At 40.2% G+C, this 15464-nt stretch overlaps 1 protein-coding gene across 3 annotated transcripts in view; it reads right to left on the bottom strand.

The window, feature by feature from the left end:
- The window catches only part of ryr2b (ryanodine receptor 2b (cardiac)), a 102667-nt gene that overhangs the window by 20139 nt on the left and 67064 nt on the right, over window positions 1-15464 (bottom strand). The window contains exons 67-77 of one of the 3 annotated variants that reach the window (XM_034237910.1): window positions 15150-15280; window positions 14616-14936; window positions 14296-14533; window positions 13866-13953; window positions 13664-13750; window positions 13415-13576; window positions 12523-12576; window positions 11427-11555; window positions 10320-10432; window positions 5382-5478; window positions 3804-3934 (exon numbers count right to left, since the gene is read on the bottom strand). In XM_034237910.1, the coding sequence (XP_034093801.1) occupies window positions 3804-3934; window positions 5382-5478; window positions 10320-10432; window positions 11427-11555; window positions 12523-12576; window positions 13415-13576; window positions 13664-13750; window positions 13866-13953; window positions 14296-14533; window positions 14616-14936; window positions 15150-15280 (1551 nt within the window). Of the gene's footprint in view, window positions 1-3797; window positions 3935-5381; window positions 5479-10319; window positions 10433-11426; window positions 11556-12522; window positions 12577-13414; window positions 13577-13663; window positions 13751-13865; window positions 13954-14295; window positions 14534-14615; window positions 14937-15149; window positions 15281-15464 lie in introns of all 3 variants that reach the window. The other 2 variants (XM_034237908.1, XM_034237909.1) reach the window with 2 other exon arrangements.

The following is a 15464-nucleotide window of genomic DNA, read 5'->3' as shown; positions in this document are numbered from 1 at the left end:
CTTTGTCCTTCAGAGCTGGGTTAATAGCTCTCGGTAAGGTCCTCTTACACTTGGTAAATATCTCTCGAATTTCTTGGTTGTTGGCTGAGTGGAATGATTTGATGAGAGATGTGTTTGTGAATATTTTAACCGCCACCTGTGAGGATCTTCCTCCGAATTAATGCGGACAGGAATGGGTTTTTGAATGTTAATCCGCCGTCTGTGTCGGAAAAAGTGTATGAATATTAGACCCGCCACCTGTGAGGAATCTTCCTCCGAATTAATGCGGATAGGAACGGGTTTTTGAATGTTATACCCGCCGTCTGTGTTGGAAAAAAAGGTATGAAACTGATGTGAATTTATTTGGTGAATGAAAAGTTGAATGCGCTTTTTATTGTCACCGGTCTTTTTATGAGGAAATACCTCTAAATTCTATCGGGAGAATTTTAAAATGTCACAACTGAATTGGGCAGTTGAAATTAAACATTTTGGTAATAAATGTAAGACTGTGAATTAAAGTTTCATATTTGAACATGATCACAGCACCATTTTTTTAGTATGATTATAATGTTGTAAGGAGAGAAGGTAAAAACCCTGTATTAGTTTGGACCTATTTTTCTTCAAATAAACTGATCCCACCTTTTTGGACTGGGATAACTTAAAAAACACCTGTGCTCTCCTCTCCTGCTTAAAAGGTAAGACTGCACCCTGCCACTCACATTTTAACTCTCATTGACTTGAATGGAGCTTACATACAGATAAGATATAATTTTTTATTTTATTTAAGGGTTTACGTTCACTCTTTTATACACATGCAAGTTCCTAGGCTATTACTCACGTCGGATGAATCAGTCCGACTATACCGTCACTTGGTTCTAGGTTACTCTTTCTGGATTCAGCTAGTACATGCGGATACCTCAGTTAAGAGTATTATGTACCGAGCTTCGAGCTATTTCAACAGCATAGGTACCTTTAGACCTATGTTTATCTTTATTAAATCTCCCATTAACTCTTCCCCACGTTATGTTTTAACGCAAAAGTTCAAACCGCAGCTCTTTGTCAAGTCCTACCTATAAGTTTAAAAGTAATTGGACAGGTACTGAGCAGTGCTCCTACGGCTGACTTCACTACTAGCCACCAAAACCTGTGTTAAAGGGACCACAGGGGCTTCTCAATATGGCTAGGGGAAGAAGAACCTACTTTAGCTTCTTTAACAGACAGCAATATCCGATATAATATAACCCTCAGTCCGGTGCAATAGTATCAACTTAAATTACTACACTTTTAGGTTAAAATATATATTTCTAGGATTCGGGTAGGTATTTTAACAAGACTTTCAGCCTGTATTTCGCTGATTTGTACTCATCGATTTTTTTCACTAGGTAAAAGTAGCCTATTACTTTTCACAGAGCCCCACGTTGGGCGCCATGTTTAGAGTCGGCGAGGTCCTGATAATTTATTCCGGTAAATTACTCTGACCTACTAATTGACCTGACCGAAGTTATTGAGTCTATGTAAGTTTACTGCTTGGCTCAGATCCACCAACGTCAGCAAGATCTCACCTCTACTAACCCCCCGAAGAACCAGGTTCAATTAACTGCTGTTTCAATTCAGACAACTCTTTTTTAATCTGTTTAAGGGATCCCGAAGGATTTTGATATCAGTAAATGGAGTGTGCTCCTACCTAAGTGTGAGTGGCAGGGTGCAGTCTTACCTTTTAAGCAGGAGAGGAGAGCACAGGTGTCTTTTAAGTTATCCCAGTCCAAAAAGGTGGGATCAGTTTATTTGAAGAAAAATAGGTCCAAACTAATACAGGGTTTTTACCTTCTCTCCTTACAACATTATAATCATACTAAAAAAATTGTGCTGTGATCATGTTCAAATATGAAACTTTAATTCACAGTCTTACATTTATTACCAACATGTTTAATTTCAACTGCCCAATTCAGTTGTGACATTTTAAAATTCTCCCGATAGAATTTAGAGGTATTTCCTCATAAAAAGACCGGTGACAATAAAAAGCGCATTCAACTGTTCATTCACCAAATCAATTCACATCAGTTTCATACCTTTTTTTCCGACACAGACGGCAGGTATAACATTCAAAAACCCGTTCCTATCCGCATTAATTCGGAGGAAGATTCCTCACAGGTGGCGGGTCTAATATTCATACACTTTTTCCGACACAGACGGCAGATTAACATTCAAAAACCCATTCCTGTCCGCATTAATTCGAAGGAAGATCCTCACAGGTGGCGGTTATAATATTCACAAACACATCTCTCATCAAATCATTCCACTCAGCCAACAACCAAGAAATTCGAGAGATATTTACCAAGTGTGAGAGGACCTTACCGAGAGCTATTAACCCAGCTCTGAAGGACAAAGCCTACTGGGAGAGAGTCTACCAGGGGAAACCCCCCTCTCTCTCGCGCTCTCTCAAAAAACCAGTCTCTTTATGCTCAAAAAACCGGATCGAAACCCCAAAAAACAAATACCTCCTCCACACCCAATTTGTGGAAAACTGGGCATGGCCTCTAATGTACAGGGCTGGACATGACCCGACATGTTCCATAGCTTATGGCATAAGACACACCTTCCCATGTTTGTGTAAAAAGGACATGACCCCTGTAGGATTTGAAAAATATTATTCTCGTTTATGACATAACCCCCTTTTTGAGGCCTCTAATGTGTTTCTCCTTAAGCCCGGAGCCCCCCCTCCCTGTGAACTGCTGTCAGAGGAGAGGGAGAAAACGGCCTACTCTCTTATCAGAGACACCCATAACTCTTATAGGCCTTACACTCAACTTAACAAACCACTTGGTTTTGTTTATACTGTAACTATAGAAAAACCTAAAATATGAAGCATTTTCATTGTGGGTTATACAAGAATATAATTGATTATATTTGATTATAACTAACTTTCGTTTTAAGTATTAAACATACTATGAAAACTCTCAACACTTGCTATGGACGATAAAGCAATATAGAAAATGGCTGTTAAATGACAGGGTCAAGGTCAATGCGTAGCGGATCGTCACCTGATCCATTCACAATGGTTCAAACTGATCATGTTAATTATAGAGTTGAAGTACTGTAGTGTGTGGATCTAGAGCAGTGTTTCTCAAACTTTTTCATACCAAGGACCACTTAACCAATACAAAAAACACTCGCAGACCATCTAACTCCACAAATATCCCAAAACAATAGGCCTGCTTACCACTCCAACAGTATATAATAAATTACAGCCTAATAATGACAGTTTAACCTTCTCTATATCGCCTCGTTCACACATTAAATCAACAATACAAACACCGCGGACCACACTTTGAGAAGCACTGATCTAGAAGTTGATCATTTTATTCATAAATCTACACTGTGGTATTATACTTTTTAATCGACCATACCCAAACACCATAAACCTGGCTGATTTGATCACATCTCTGCAGCGGCTCAAGCCAGAGAGGCCTCCCCACTCGAATGTCTTCACTGTGACGTGGAGGGAAATGTTCATTTAATATTATGCACTCAGGCGGCAAGTGTGTCTCTGCAGGAATATCATGAGACTATGAGAGCAACGTCTCAATGGGATTGGGGACCAAATGATGTGTGACTAAGAGCACCACAGGACATTTCTACAAATAATTAAAAACATGTTTCACATTGCAGGTTTTTGGAAAGCAATTGCCACAGAAATGTGTTCAGGACAAAAGAACCCTTCTGACGTATCTAATATTGACCTTCTAGGTGATGGGTTGGACTGGTGAAAAAAGGAGAAAAGGTTTTTTACAGCATGTGATCTTTAAGAATGAACTCACACAGACCTCGTTTCCGTCAGGGCGCTTCGACTGAAGAGTGTAATGAGTTGCAGGAGGGGATCGATAGCTCTGGCACCTTCTCCCACATCCTTCCCTTCCTCTCGGTCACCTCCACACAGATCCATCACTCCTCCCCTCTGCATTCAAGAGAGAATAAAGCCACTAGTGTGTGCTCTTAAATAATGTCACACACTGGCCCCACAGCCTCTGGGGTGACTAACGTTTAGTCCCAGAAGGTTAGCCCGACTGCAAATACAGACTATAAAGTATACTCAAACTTACAGTACATAACATGGTCAGGTTTATGTGCAGGGGGAAGACTATAACTTAACATAAACATAGTTCAAAAAGGGCCATTTTAATTTCTAAGGTAGGGTAGGTAATTCACTTCAGAAACACTTTGTGTTATATTCCATAGAATGCTCTTAACATCCCGATAGCAATGAATACATTAAGTGCTTTGACAATAAATACATAAAAAAATGTCATCTGTGGAAGCCGTAGCGCTGTAAGAAGCACGACCAATCATCTGAGCTGGCCCGGCTAAAATAACTGGATGGCCTACCTGCCTGTCAGCCTTCCATCTCGTGTCCCGGGAAACAAACACAAGAAACACCAGCTGTTGTTATGCCTGCTGTGACGTTAAGTCACTCCGTTCTCCGCTTGTAATTATGCCGTTACAAGCTACAAAGTTGTATTTATCATCTGAATTTGGCGAAACGAGTTTAATATTCTAAAAGCCAATACTTTGTTTATTTGAAATAAGATGAAAACAAACTGTAACAGACCCTGCCGTGTTATCTATGATTACTATACACCTTGCATTCATAATTTCAGCCGGAGGGAGGGGGAGCGGCGCTGAGGAACAGCAGGGTGCGAGTGAGAGGTGCCTCTTCTTCCCTTTGCAAGCTTAAAAAATGTATTTATTGTGTGATTTTGGCAATAAAAGTGTCATATTCTGAAAGCCAAGACCTTGGTTACTTAAAAACAAAACACCCGAACCCCGAAAAACTAGTTTTTTTACACAAATCCACTTTTATTTTGAAATGAGCCGTTGCGACTTCCGACTGATTTCGATAGAGCGGGTCACAGATAAGCACAGCCCTCTGTGGATGTCAGCATGAGCAAGAGAAAGGTATCTGAGGAAAATCGTGTTTTCCAAGAAAAGTGGGAGAAAGAATATATTTTCACTGAATTCAGGGGTAAACTACAATGTTTAGTATGTTTGCAGACCGTTGCTGTAATGAAAGTAAGCAACTTGAGCCGCCACTACTACTAATTTGTGTGTGTGTGTTCCAAGTGAATCTGCGGCCCCCTGGTGGCCAGTACATCAATTATGTGGGCCCCATCCCTGATGTAGAGTAATCTTTACATTGCACTGAACAGAGTCAATGGCTCACAAAACCAAAAGGAAAAAGGAATGATGGGCCATATTTGATATGTACATTTAGAAAATCTTGGTTATGGATGGCAGATGGCAATTTGTGTTTTTCTCCCAATCAAAAAATAGACCTATTTTAACTCCTACCTATGTTTCAGATCATTTTAACCTTCTGGTGTCGATATGGTTTGCTTTCAACTCACAGCTAAATCCTCCACAAGCTTCTCCTCAAAGCTGTGGTCCTCTGCTGATATCCAGGATTTATTGTAGCCTTGAAGGAACAGGTTGACGGCTCTGTGCCTGGGGAGGCAGAAGAAAGGGTGAAGAGACAACAGGAGTCTCACATTTGCATACACACAAATAAGAGATAGACAAACAGGCAGCTTAGAGGGACACTATTAAACTATAAAAGAGCTCTGATTAGACCAATTATAAAACATTCATCAAGGCCTCTTATCAGTGTGCGAAAAAGTACACGTCCCACCGTCCGGGACGTGTTATTTACAATATCGGACAAGTAAGGCAAGGCAAGGCAAGGCAAGGCAAGTTTATTTATATAGCACTTTTCAACACAAGGCAATTCAAAGTGCTTTACAAAAAATGAAAGACATTAAGAAAAGGGCATTTAAAATCAGTCATTAAAAAGAAAAGCTAATAAAAGAAACATTAAAAGAAAAAATACATGGATAAAAGTTACAGTGCAGTTTAAGATATGAATAGTTCAATTAAAAGCAGCGACAAAAAGAAAAGTCTTCAGCCTGGATTTAAAAGTAGTCAGAGTTGCAGCGGACCTGCAGGTTTCTGGGAGTTTGTTCCAGATATTTGGAGCATAATAACTGAACGCTGCTTTACCATGTTTAGTTCTGACTCTGGGGACAGAAAGCTGACCAGTGCCTGAAGACCTGAGAGATCTGGATGGTTCATAATTTAGCAGGAGGTCAGTAATGTATTTTGGGCCTAAACCATTCAGTGCTTTATAAACCAGTAGCAATATTTTTGAAATCTATTCTTTGACACACAGGAAGTCAGTGTAAAGACTTCAGAACAGGAGTGATGTGATCCACTTTCTTAGTGTCAGTGAGGACTCGAGCAGCGGCGTTCTGAATCAGCTGCAGCTTTCTAATAGATTTGTTAGTGAGACCTGTGAATACACCATCGCAGTAGTCGAGTCTACTGAAGATAAAGGCATGGACAAGTTTTTCCAAATCCTGCTGTGACATTAGTCTTTTAATCCTAGATATATTCTTTAGGTGATAGTAGGCTGATTTAGTAACTGTTTTAATGTGACTGTTGAAACTCAGGTCAGAGTCCATGACTACACCTAGATTTCTGGCTTTATCTGTTGTTTTGAACATTGCACACTGAAGCTCAACTTTTATATGTTCTGACTTGGCTCCAAAAACCATTACCTCAGTTTTATCTTTGTTTAATTGGAGAAAGTTCTGACACATCCAGTCATTGATTTGTTCAATGCACTTACTCAGTGTTTGAATTGGAGCATAGTCTCCTGGTGAAATTGTTACGTACATTTGTGTGTCATCTGCATAGCTATGGTAACTTATTTTGTTGTTTTTCATTATCTGAGCCAGTGGTAGCATGTAGATGTTAAAGAGAAGAGGCCCCAAGATGGAGCCTTGAGGAACCCCACATGTCATATTTGTCAACTCAGATGTGTATTTACCTATAGAAACAAAGTTGTTTCTGTCCTTTAAGTAGGATTCAAACCAATTTAGAACTGTTTCCGAAAGTCCCACCCAGTTTTCCAGTCGGTCTAGTAATATGCTGTGGTCAACAGTGTCAAACGCAGCACTGAGATCTAATAATACTAACACTGAAGTTCTGCCACTGTCTGTGTTTAAGTGGATGTCATTAAAGACCTTTACAAGAGCAGTCTCAGTGCTGTGGTTTGGACGAAAGCCTGACTGGAACACATCGAAACAGTTATTTAAATGCAAGAAATTACTCAACTGTTGAAAAACAACTTTTTCAATGATTTTACCTAGAAATGGGAGGTTTGATATGGGCCTGTAATTGTTCATTACTGAAGCATCTAGATTATTCTGTTTTAAGAGCGGTTTAATGACTGCAGTTTTCAGGGCCTGTGGAAAAATACCTGAGTGAAGAGATTTGTTTACTATATGAAGTAGATCTGAGGCCATGCAAGGCAAAACATCTTTGAAAAATCCTGTTGGAATAATATCAAGGCAGCAGGAGGAGGATTTCAGAAGTTGAATAATGTCCTCTAGGTTTTTATCATTAATCTGATGGAATTGTGTCATGGTGTTTGAATTGATGTTAGGTGGACATAGGGACAACACATTTGCTGTTCCTGATGCAGAGGCACTGACTGCTTGTCTGATTTTCTGAATTTTGTCAGTGAAAAAGGAGGCCAAATCATTGCACGCCCTGGTGGATAGAAATTCAGAGGCTACTGACACTGGGGGGTTAGTTAGTCTGTCGACGGTAGCAAACAAGGCACGTGCGTTGTTTTTGTTTTTGGTAATGATGTCAGAGAAGAACGATTGTCGTGCGTTTTTCAATTCCAAATTATAAAGGCCAAGTCTCTCTTTATAAATGTCAAAGTGAACCTGGAGATTTGTTTTTCGCCACCTGCGTTCAGCTTTTCGACATTCTCTTTTTTCTGTTTTCACGGTCATGGCCTTTCTCCATGGAGATATTTTCTTGCCAGACACTTCCTTTACCTTAGTTGGAGCAATGGCATCTATAACATTTTTAATTTTTGAATTAAAATGATCTACTAGCTCATTTACTGAGATGTTAGCAGGGGCAAGTGTGGTAGAAAAATTCTGAGTAAACATTTCCCTAGTATTTTCAGTTAAATATCACTTTGTGGTTATCTCTTTTTGAACATTTTTGTGAACAGAAATAGAGCTCTCAAAGAAAACACAGGAATGGTCAGAGAGTGCAACATTAGTCACCACAACCTTAGAGATATTCAGACCCTTTGAGATAATTAAGTCCAGAGTGTGCCCCTTATTGTGCGTGGGCTCTGTCACATGCTGAGTCAGTCCATAGCTATCAAGAACACAAAACAGTTCTTTAGCCCCTCTGTCCTGGGGGTTGTCAACATGGATGTTAAAATCACCAACAATGACTAGACGGTCAAAGTCAATACACACTATAGACAGCAGTTCAGTAAAGTCATCAAAAAAGCTTGCACAGTATTTGGGTGGTCTATAGATATTTAGGAACAGAGCTCGAGAGGAGCATTTCAGCTGAAGGGCCACATATTCAAAAGAATCAAAGTTTCCATACGATGTCTTCCTGCATTGAAGGGAATCATTGAACAGAATAGCAACTCCACCTCCTTTCTTATGCATTCTTTCCTGACTCATAAAACTAAAGTTGGGAGGGGTTGATTCGATAAGAACAGCTGCACTGTTATTCTGTTCAATCCAAGTTTCTGTTAAAAACATAAAATCGAGATTGTGCTCAGTGATAAAATCATTGATTAAAAATGTTTTTCCTGCCAAAGACCTGACATTTAATAAAGCTAGTTTAAGTTTGTTGAACACACTATCAGTCATGTTTTTTGTAACAAGCTGTGGCTGACATGGAATCACTGCTAAATTAGATAAACTCACACAAACGTTTGAGCGCTTCCTGTTTCTAAGATGATTCACCGCTCTTAAGTAGATCTTTCAATTGACTTGTCCGGCGGACAAGTGACGTTTTTCGGCCTGATTTATTGACAAATTATTGATACATTCAGTTTACAAAAGGCAGAACTCATTCGCAAATTGTACGTGTCCGCCATTGTTCGTTTAGAAGTGTTAGTTTCGGTTCTGCTTGTCGATTCCTAAATGCATCTCGCCGCTTTCTGTACAGTTAGACGGGGCGGGGCGGAGCGGGGTGGGAAGTGTAGCATAGTGGCAGGGTTGGGAAGCAAAACTCGGTTCCGAGTAGGAACAAATAACAATTGTCCGGTACCGGGATTAATAAGAGTTGTGAGGACACGAGGCGAGGCCGAGCCCCGAGCCCCGCGGACTGCAGCTCTCTCTATGCTCTGTATCAGCTGATCGCCGTCTCTCTCTCTCTCTTTCTACACATAGCGGATCTGCTGCCCGTTTAACAGCCTCATCTTTGTCAAACTTTCTTATGTTCTTTCTCTAACGCGTAATGAAGGTTATTAAGCGTTTTAACTCCTATGTTGTTAATATTGACCACCATTTCCTTTATGAAGTGAAGCAGCCTCCCTGTCTGTGTCCTCGCGCTGTCCTCACATCCCCGGACCCCCAGACTCGGAGGAGCACAGGGATGTCAGTATTGTTTATGAAGCAGGGTATAGAAAGTACATTATTGAAATGAAAATACTATTTATTTACTTTTACAAACAGTGAGCAGCTGGGCAGCTGCAGCATGTGTATTGCAGGACATGTGTAAGCGTGCAAGCGTCTTTGAGTTGTAGAAAAGCGCTAGGCCTATAGGCTATACATCTAATGTCATTATTATTATTATTATTAGGTTATGTCCTATGTGTTGGACATGTGTGGTTGGACTCTGTCTCACAGACAGGTTGCAGTGTAACATCAGAGGAGACTGGGCCAATTGTACATTCTCAAACTGCATATATATATATATATAAAATTGTATTCAATAACCGTAAGAAATTCAACAGTATGAAGTGATTTGTAAATAGGAATACAGATTTGACTTAATGTTTTCATAAATATATTTTTCTCCCAGTTTGTCATGGGACTTATTTTTACCCTCTCAAAGAACCGGAATCGAGAACCAAAAATAACCGGAATCGAAAAGCAGAACCGGAATCGTTAAAATCCAAACGATACCCAACCCTATGTGTGATGCAGTAAAATCTTACTGCTCACTTACGTTGAGCGGTGTTGTAAAAACCGTGGGAAAATGTAAAATACGATGACGAAGAAGAAGATTCCAGTGGCCCCAATTTTTGTCCATTCTGGACAAGTGAAAAATGTATTTGGAGAAGTAAATTGCCAAACTCACTTGTCCATGGACAAGTACTCTCTAAAAACTTTTTCTCACACTGCTTATGCTCTTATGGGTGGTGACACAGCTACAATTCACGAGACACAAACATCCAAATACTATATCACATACAGCCACAGGGTTTTCATATGATAATGTAATCACGTTTGTACCTGGGTAAGTTGTAAAGGGGAGCCATCCGCAGGCAGGCCACCACTGCTCGTTTCCTCTGCTTGGATAACACTCTGTGCCACGCAGGTTTTTTATTTCTCTGCGGGTGCTCCACCTGAACCGAAATTCAAAGATAAACAAAGACGTCAATTAGAAAGTGTAATAGAATAGTGCACATGAACCCTAAGTGGTTTCAGTGGGAGTTTAGCTTCATTTGTCTTGCAATTATCATGCATTAATATATTCCAAATAAATTAGCGTCAAGAAGAAAAACAATCTACAGTAAGGTTTCTAATTCCCTTTGCTCTCGTAATATGTTATGTTGTACTGTTTGTAATATCAAACACTTCTCTAACAGTGCCTAGAAGAGTATTTTGTAACAGGTGATACTAATAGCGTTAATGATGGCTCAATCGTAAGCCATGATAGTATGAAAGCATGCCAGGACGCACAATATTAGGACCCTGAAACATGGATGTATAATAAGAACTGGATACAGCGTGGGAGGCGGGGTCTCGTTCTTTCCTATGAGAGCTGCTCATTGGCGCATGAGGACAAAATGGCCCAACTTTTGAGAGAGCGAAACGTTACAGATTACCCATCATGCCTTGCTGTCAGAGCAGAAGTAACCGTATGTGTGCTCATAGAGCATGCGCAGTTGAGTTGCCCCTTAAGCCCCGCCCCCGAGCTCCCACTCTCAGATGCGCGTTCATAAAGCCGAGGAAAATAACTCAGAATAACGTTATAAGCACATTTTTTTAATAAGGGCTATACAAATGTTCATACTGGGTAGTTTATTTAGTTTAAAAAAAATCATCCAACGATTTACAGACGTCTCTTTCCCAATGTAAGCCAATGGAAAAAAGTCTTTCCGGACCCAGCGACCGATACGGAAGTGTAGTAACGCCGTTTGGCCACAACGAATATTTTCCTCAGAGTACGGTGCACTTCCTGGGCCCTGAAACTAAAGTAGCTAGGGTCTTCTCTATAATCTAAATAAAAAAGGCTATAAAAAGAGAATCACTTAAACTTTGGCAAGCAAAAAATGAAATAAAAATACTTTATGTGTACTGATAATGATAATTAGTTTTATTGCTTTAAAAGCTCACCTGGTCAAGGTAATAAAGAACTCGAGCTATTTCCAGAATCCTGTCGACAGTCCTTTGGCCGTCAGTAATGGCTCCGAGCTGGCCTGGAGGATCTGTATAAAGGGACTCCTGCCTCAAGCCGTTTAACACCTGCAAAGAGAAAACATTCAAAAATTGCTTCTTTTATATTCTCTTTTCTTCTTTTGTGTTTCAGCCATTCAATTACACATATTTTTAGAAAGACTGCTGGTGGGTGAGAAATGCTTCAGCAATGAGAAATGAGGATTCAGAGCAAAACAAACAGAATAAGGGAGCTTGGTTTGAAAATAAAAGGCTAAAAAACATTAATAAGAAATCCAGTTGATGGGCTGAATCTTGCCATCCTTATTGCTTTTGATTTCCTTTCTGACTTTCTCATATGATCCACAACAATACAGCAGAACACTTCAGTGAAAATAATCACTTTCATATGACCAACAAAAGGCTTAATAATGGGCTGTGCAAAAATATAATCAAATGTCTGTTTAAAAGTCTGATTGATTATGCTAATGAGAGCAGAATGTGTGTTTTTCTTCATCACTGACTCATGAATAAACATATGTATGACTGACTCGTGAATAACTGGATAATGCAAGCATATTTTTAACAGTTTAGTGAGTATGTGACACAGTGATGTCTCTGGTGAGCAATGAGTAATGAGATTATTATACTATGTTTGTTCCTGATTTGGCAAGCTAAGAGAGCATTCTTCAATTTCATTTACCACATACTTGCTGCCTTCTGCAAATTAAAAGTCACATGTACTCATACATGGTGATGAATATGCAGTGTCTCCAGAATGTAGGAAACACTTACTTTGATTATACTTTAAGAAGAGAACAAAAAAGGAATTAATTAAACCAAGATGAAATAGAGATGCTAAGCAGTTTTTCTATAGCTAGGTAAGAGTTATTTATTTAAGAATTCCACTTACCATGTCAGTCAACAAACCCTTCTTTAAGGATTTTATTTCATACTGCAGAAATATTGTAATAAAAAACTATATATGTTGAAATACAACTGATAATCTTAAAAAATGAAATGTATTGTATGTTACGAACACAATAAAGATTGTTACCTGACGCTGAAGGCCATTGAAAACACGTTCTCGAATCTCATCTTCAGTGTTCTTCTGTTAAAGGCAAACAATGGCCGACATGAAATATACATTAAATACCACATATATTATAGGACACTCACGTCCACCATGACCCTACAACTCTCCAGATTATCATATAGAGGCGAAGTCCCTCCCTTTCCGGGGGAGCTCCATGAGACCTTATTTCGGAAATATTATGTATTGAAGTCAATACATAGAGAGAAAGATTATCTTTCGATCCCGTTTGAATTGTGCCACGAATTACACATATGGTGTTTGTCAATTTAAAAGATAATTTTGCAAGTCAAAAAAATAAAAATGTGTCGTAAAACTGTGAAGTAACACTTTTTTTTGTGTGAAACCGCTCAATGAACTACATCTCCCATCTCGCACCACACACCAAGACGGCCGTCGAGTTGGCACATTTCACTTCTTTCTTTCAGAATGAGGCGAAAAGTATTAAAAGAGGTGAAAATCACTACAAGTCTGGGCATGTTGAGAGCTGTACATACACACAAGGGGAGTTAGTCGGTTCTTTAAGAGCCAGCATGCGGGACCGGGATTCTGGGATTTGTAGTCTTTCTAGTTGCGTATTTTTCATAGTCTTATATTTCAACAGTTTTACAACAAACTGACTTTTTTGACATGGAAATTATTTGTTAAGATTGACAAACATCATATGTGTAATTCGTGGCACAATTCAAATGGGATCGAAAGATACGTTTTCTCTCTCCATTGACTTCAATAGATAATTTTTCCGAAATAAGGTCCCATGGGTCGGAAGTAGATGGGCGGGACTTCGCCTCTATAAATACACTCAGATGGAAGGTTTTGTCATCATGAATGCTACACTCGTACATTTCCAACTGACCTGAGAGAAGCCGCTCTTAGCCAACATGATGAGGCTGTGGTCACTCGGAAAGCAAACCCTGAGTCCCACAGGGAGCAGTCTCTTCATGGACGCCACAATCAGAGAGGTATGTGTGGAATACCGATCCCCCTTCCTCTTCACCCTCCTCTGCTCATGGTCAAACTGTGTATTAAAAAGCCATGAAGATTAATTAACTTTGAGACTTGACTGACAGTTGCCAACTTGTTACAAATAACAAACATGGCTGACCTTGGACATTTTGTCGTTGTTGACAAGGAAAGCCAAGTTGTTTATTTCATTTTGGACCACAAAGTTCTGTTCCTCCCATTTGAAATTCTGTAGTAGCAAACAAAGGGGGAAGAAAGATGACATGGTTTATGGAGTAGAATATTCACTTGGATAGCATGGACATGAGAGGAATAAATAAAAAACCACGATGTGTCATCCTCACATGAGATTTGGCCCAGAATATAAAGACCTCTGCCACCATGCAGAACAGCTGCTCAGCGTCAGGGTTTGGCTCTTTCAGCCAGCTGGCACTGAGGCAAGACAAAAAAAAACACATCGCAGTATCATCGGGGAATTTATTCCAGTAAGAGTTAACATTTGCCTGAAATATTATCTTCAAATACCACTCAACAACATCCATCTTATTTTTACAATTTACCACAAGTTTTTTCACAAACATTGATGGAAAAAGTGCATTTCAAAAAGGTTTCTGCAAAGGGCAGAGGTTAATTACCAGTGCTCCTAGTGTCAATGTATCAGAGTAAAAAAAGTTACACTCCATTGATTCTAAAGAATCTTGTAATAACTCTCCTGGAGCTTTAGACAAATAAGCTTGCTTCTCCACGTCTGAGCTCCTTGGCAGAGTGCCTTACCGATTAGAATCCACAAATGGGATGAGGAGTGGATAAAAGGCGTAGAGGTCTCGCACCAGCACAGTGAACTTCTCCTGTATCTGTAACTCTGCTTCAGAGGTATCACACCATTCTGCTTTCATCTGCTCCTCCTCAAGCAGCACACATTCGGCCCTCTTTCTCAATTTCTCCATCAGTGGCAGGAAGTGGCTCTTTAACAGCCCAGTGTGGGCTTTGCATATAATCGGCTGGGAAAAAACTGAAAGATAGGGCAACTATTAGTAGTGGGAATTATAACCGAAATAAAGAAAACATCTGAGTAATGTATATGACCATAATACCTGCCAGCTGTTTCATCCAGTCGCCCTGGCTACAGCCGACATGGTTGTGGATGACACGGAGGATGTGGCCAAGAAGGTCACTAGCATGTTGAGGAATGACAGCGGTGCAGATCGGGCTATCTGGCAGGCCCTCGGGGCCCCAGTCCCACCAACGAGACATGTAGCTGCACAGCATAGGCAGAGTGACCTCAGTGACATGGATGTACTGTGCCTGGCGAGCCCCAGCACCAGCTGCAGCCAAATCCTCCACCTCCTCCAGAGCCTGATTCAGAGAGGGCAGGTAGGGACACATGTCCTCCACCTGATCTGCTAGCCCAAAGTCTAAAAGAAACAGAAATGGATAATAAGGCTGAGAAAACAGGGTAAAGATATGGGGGTTGGAGCACTCAAGCAGAGAACACTGATTAGTGTGTCAGGAGGCTTAGTTCATTTGTATTGAGTCTTTGTCCTGTGACTAATTAATTGGCGAGTGTTGTGGCACTTCAGTCACATATGTAATCATAATTAGGTAACGGAAATGACAATGGTTATTACCTTCTCTCTCAGAGGCACTCATGGTGTTGTAGATGGTGTAAGGGTTGTTTTGGTTTAGAGAAGGCTCCAGGAAGCAAACAGGAAACGTCCCAGTCAGAGCTGCCAGACAAGCCCCTGCTGCTGCCCTCTGCCTGCACAGGAAGACTGTTAGGACAGAGGCATGGGGCTGACTAATGTACAAATCTAATCAAACTCTGTGGGGTAGGTTTGCTAATGTAAGTGATCTGCCAGATACTTTCAGTTCTTATCTCAGGGTCAGAAATGTTGGTCACTTAACTTGACCCGTATACATTAATCAATAGCCTTGATGAAATG

This window comes from Gymnodraco acuticeps, unplaced genomic scaffold (genome assembly GCF_902827175.1).
Source record: "Gymnodraco acuticeps unplaced genomic scaffold, fGymAcu1.1, whole genome shotgun sequence".
Classification (NCBI taxonomy): Eukaryota; Metazoa; Chordata; class Actinopteri; order Perciformes; family Bathydraconidae; genus Gymnodraco; species Gymnodraco acuticeps.
Note: the sequence above shows the minus strand (reverse complement) of the source record. Positions and strands in the feature narration are given on the sequence as shown.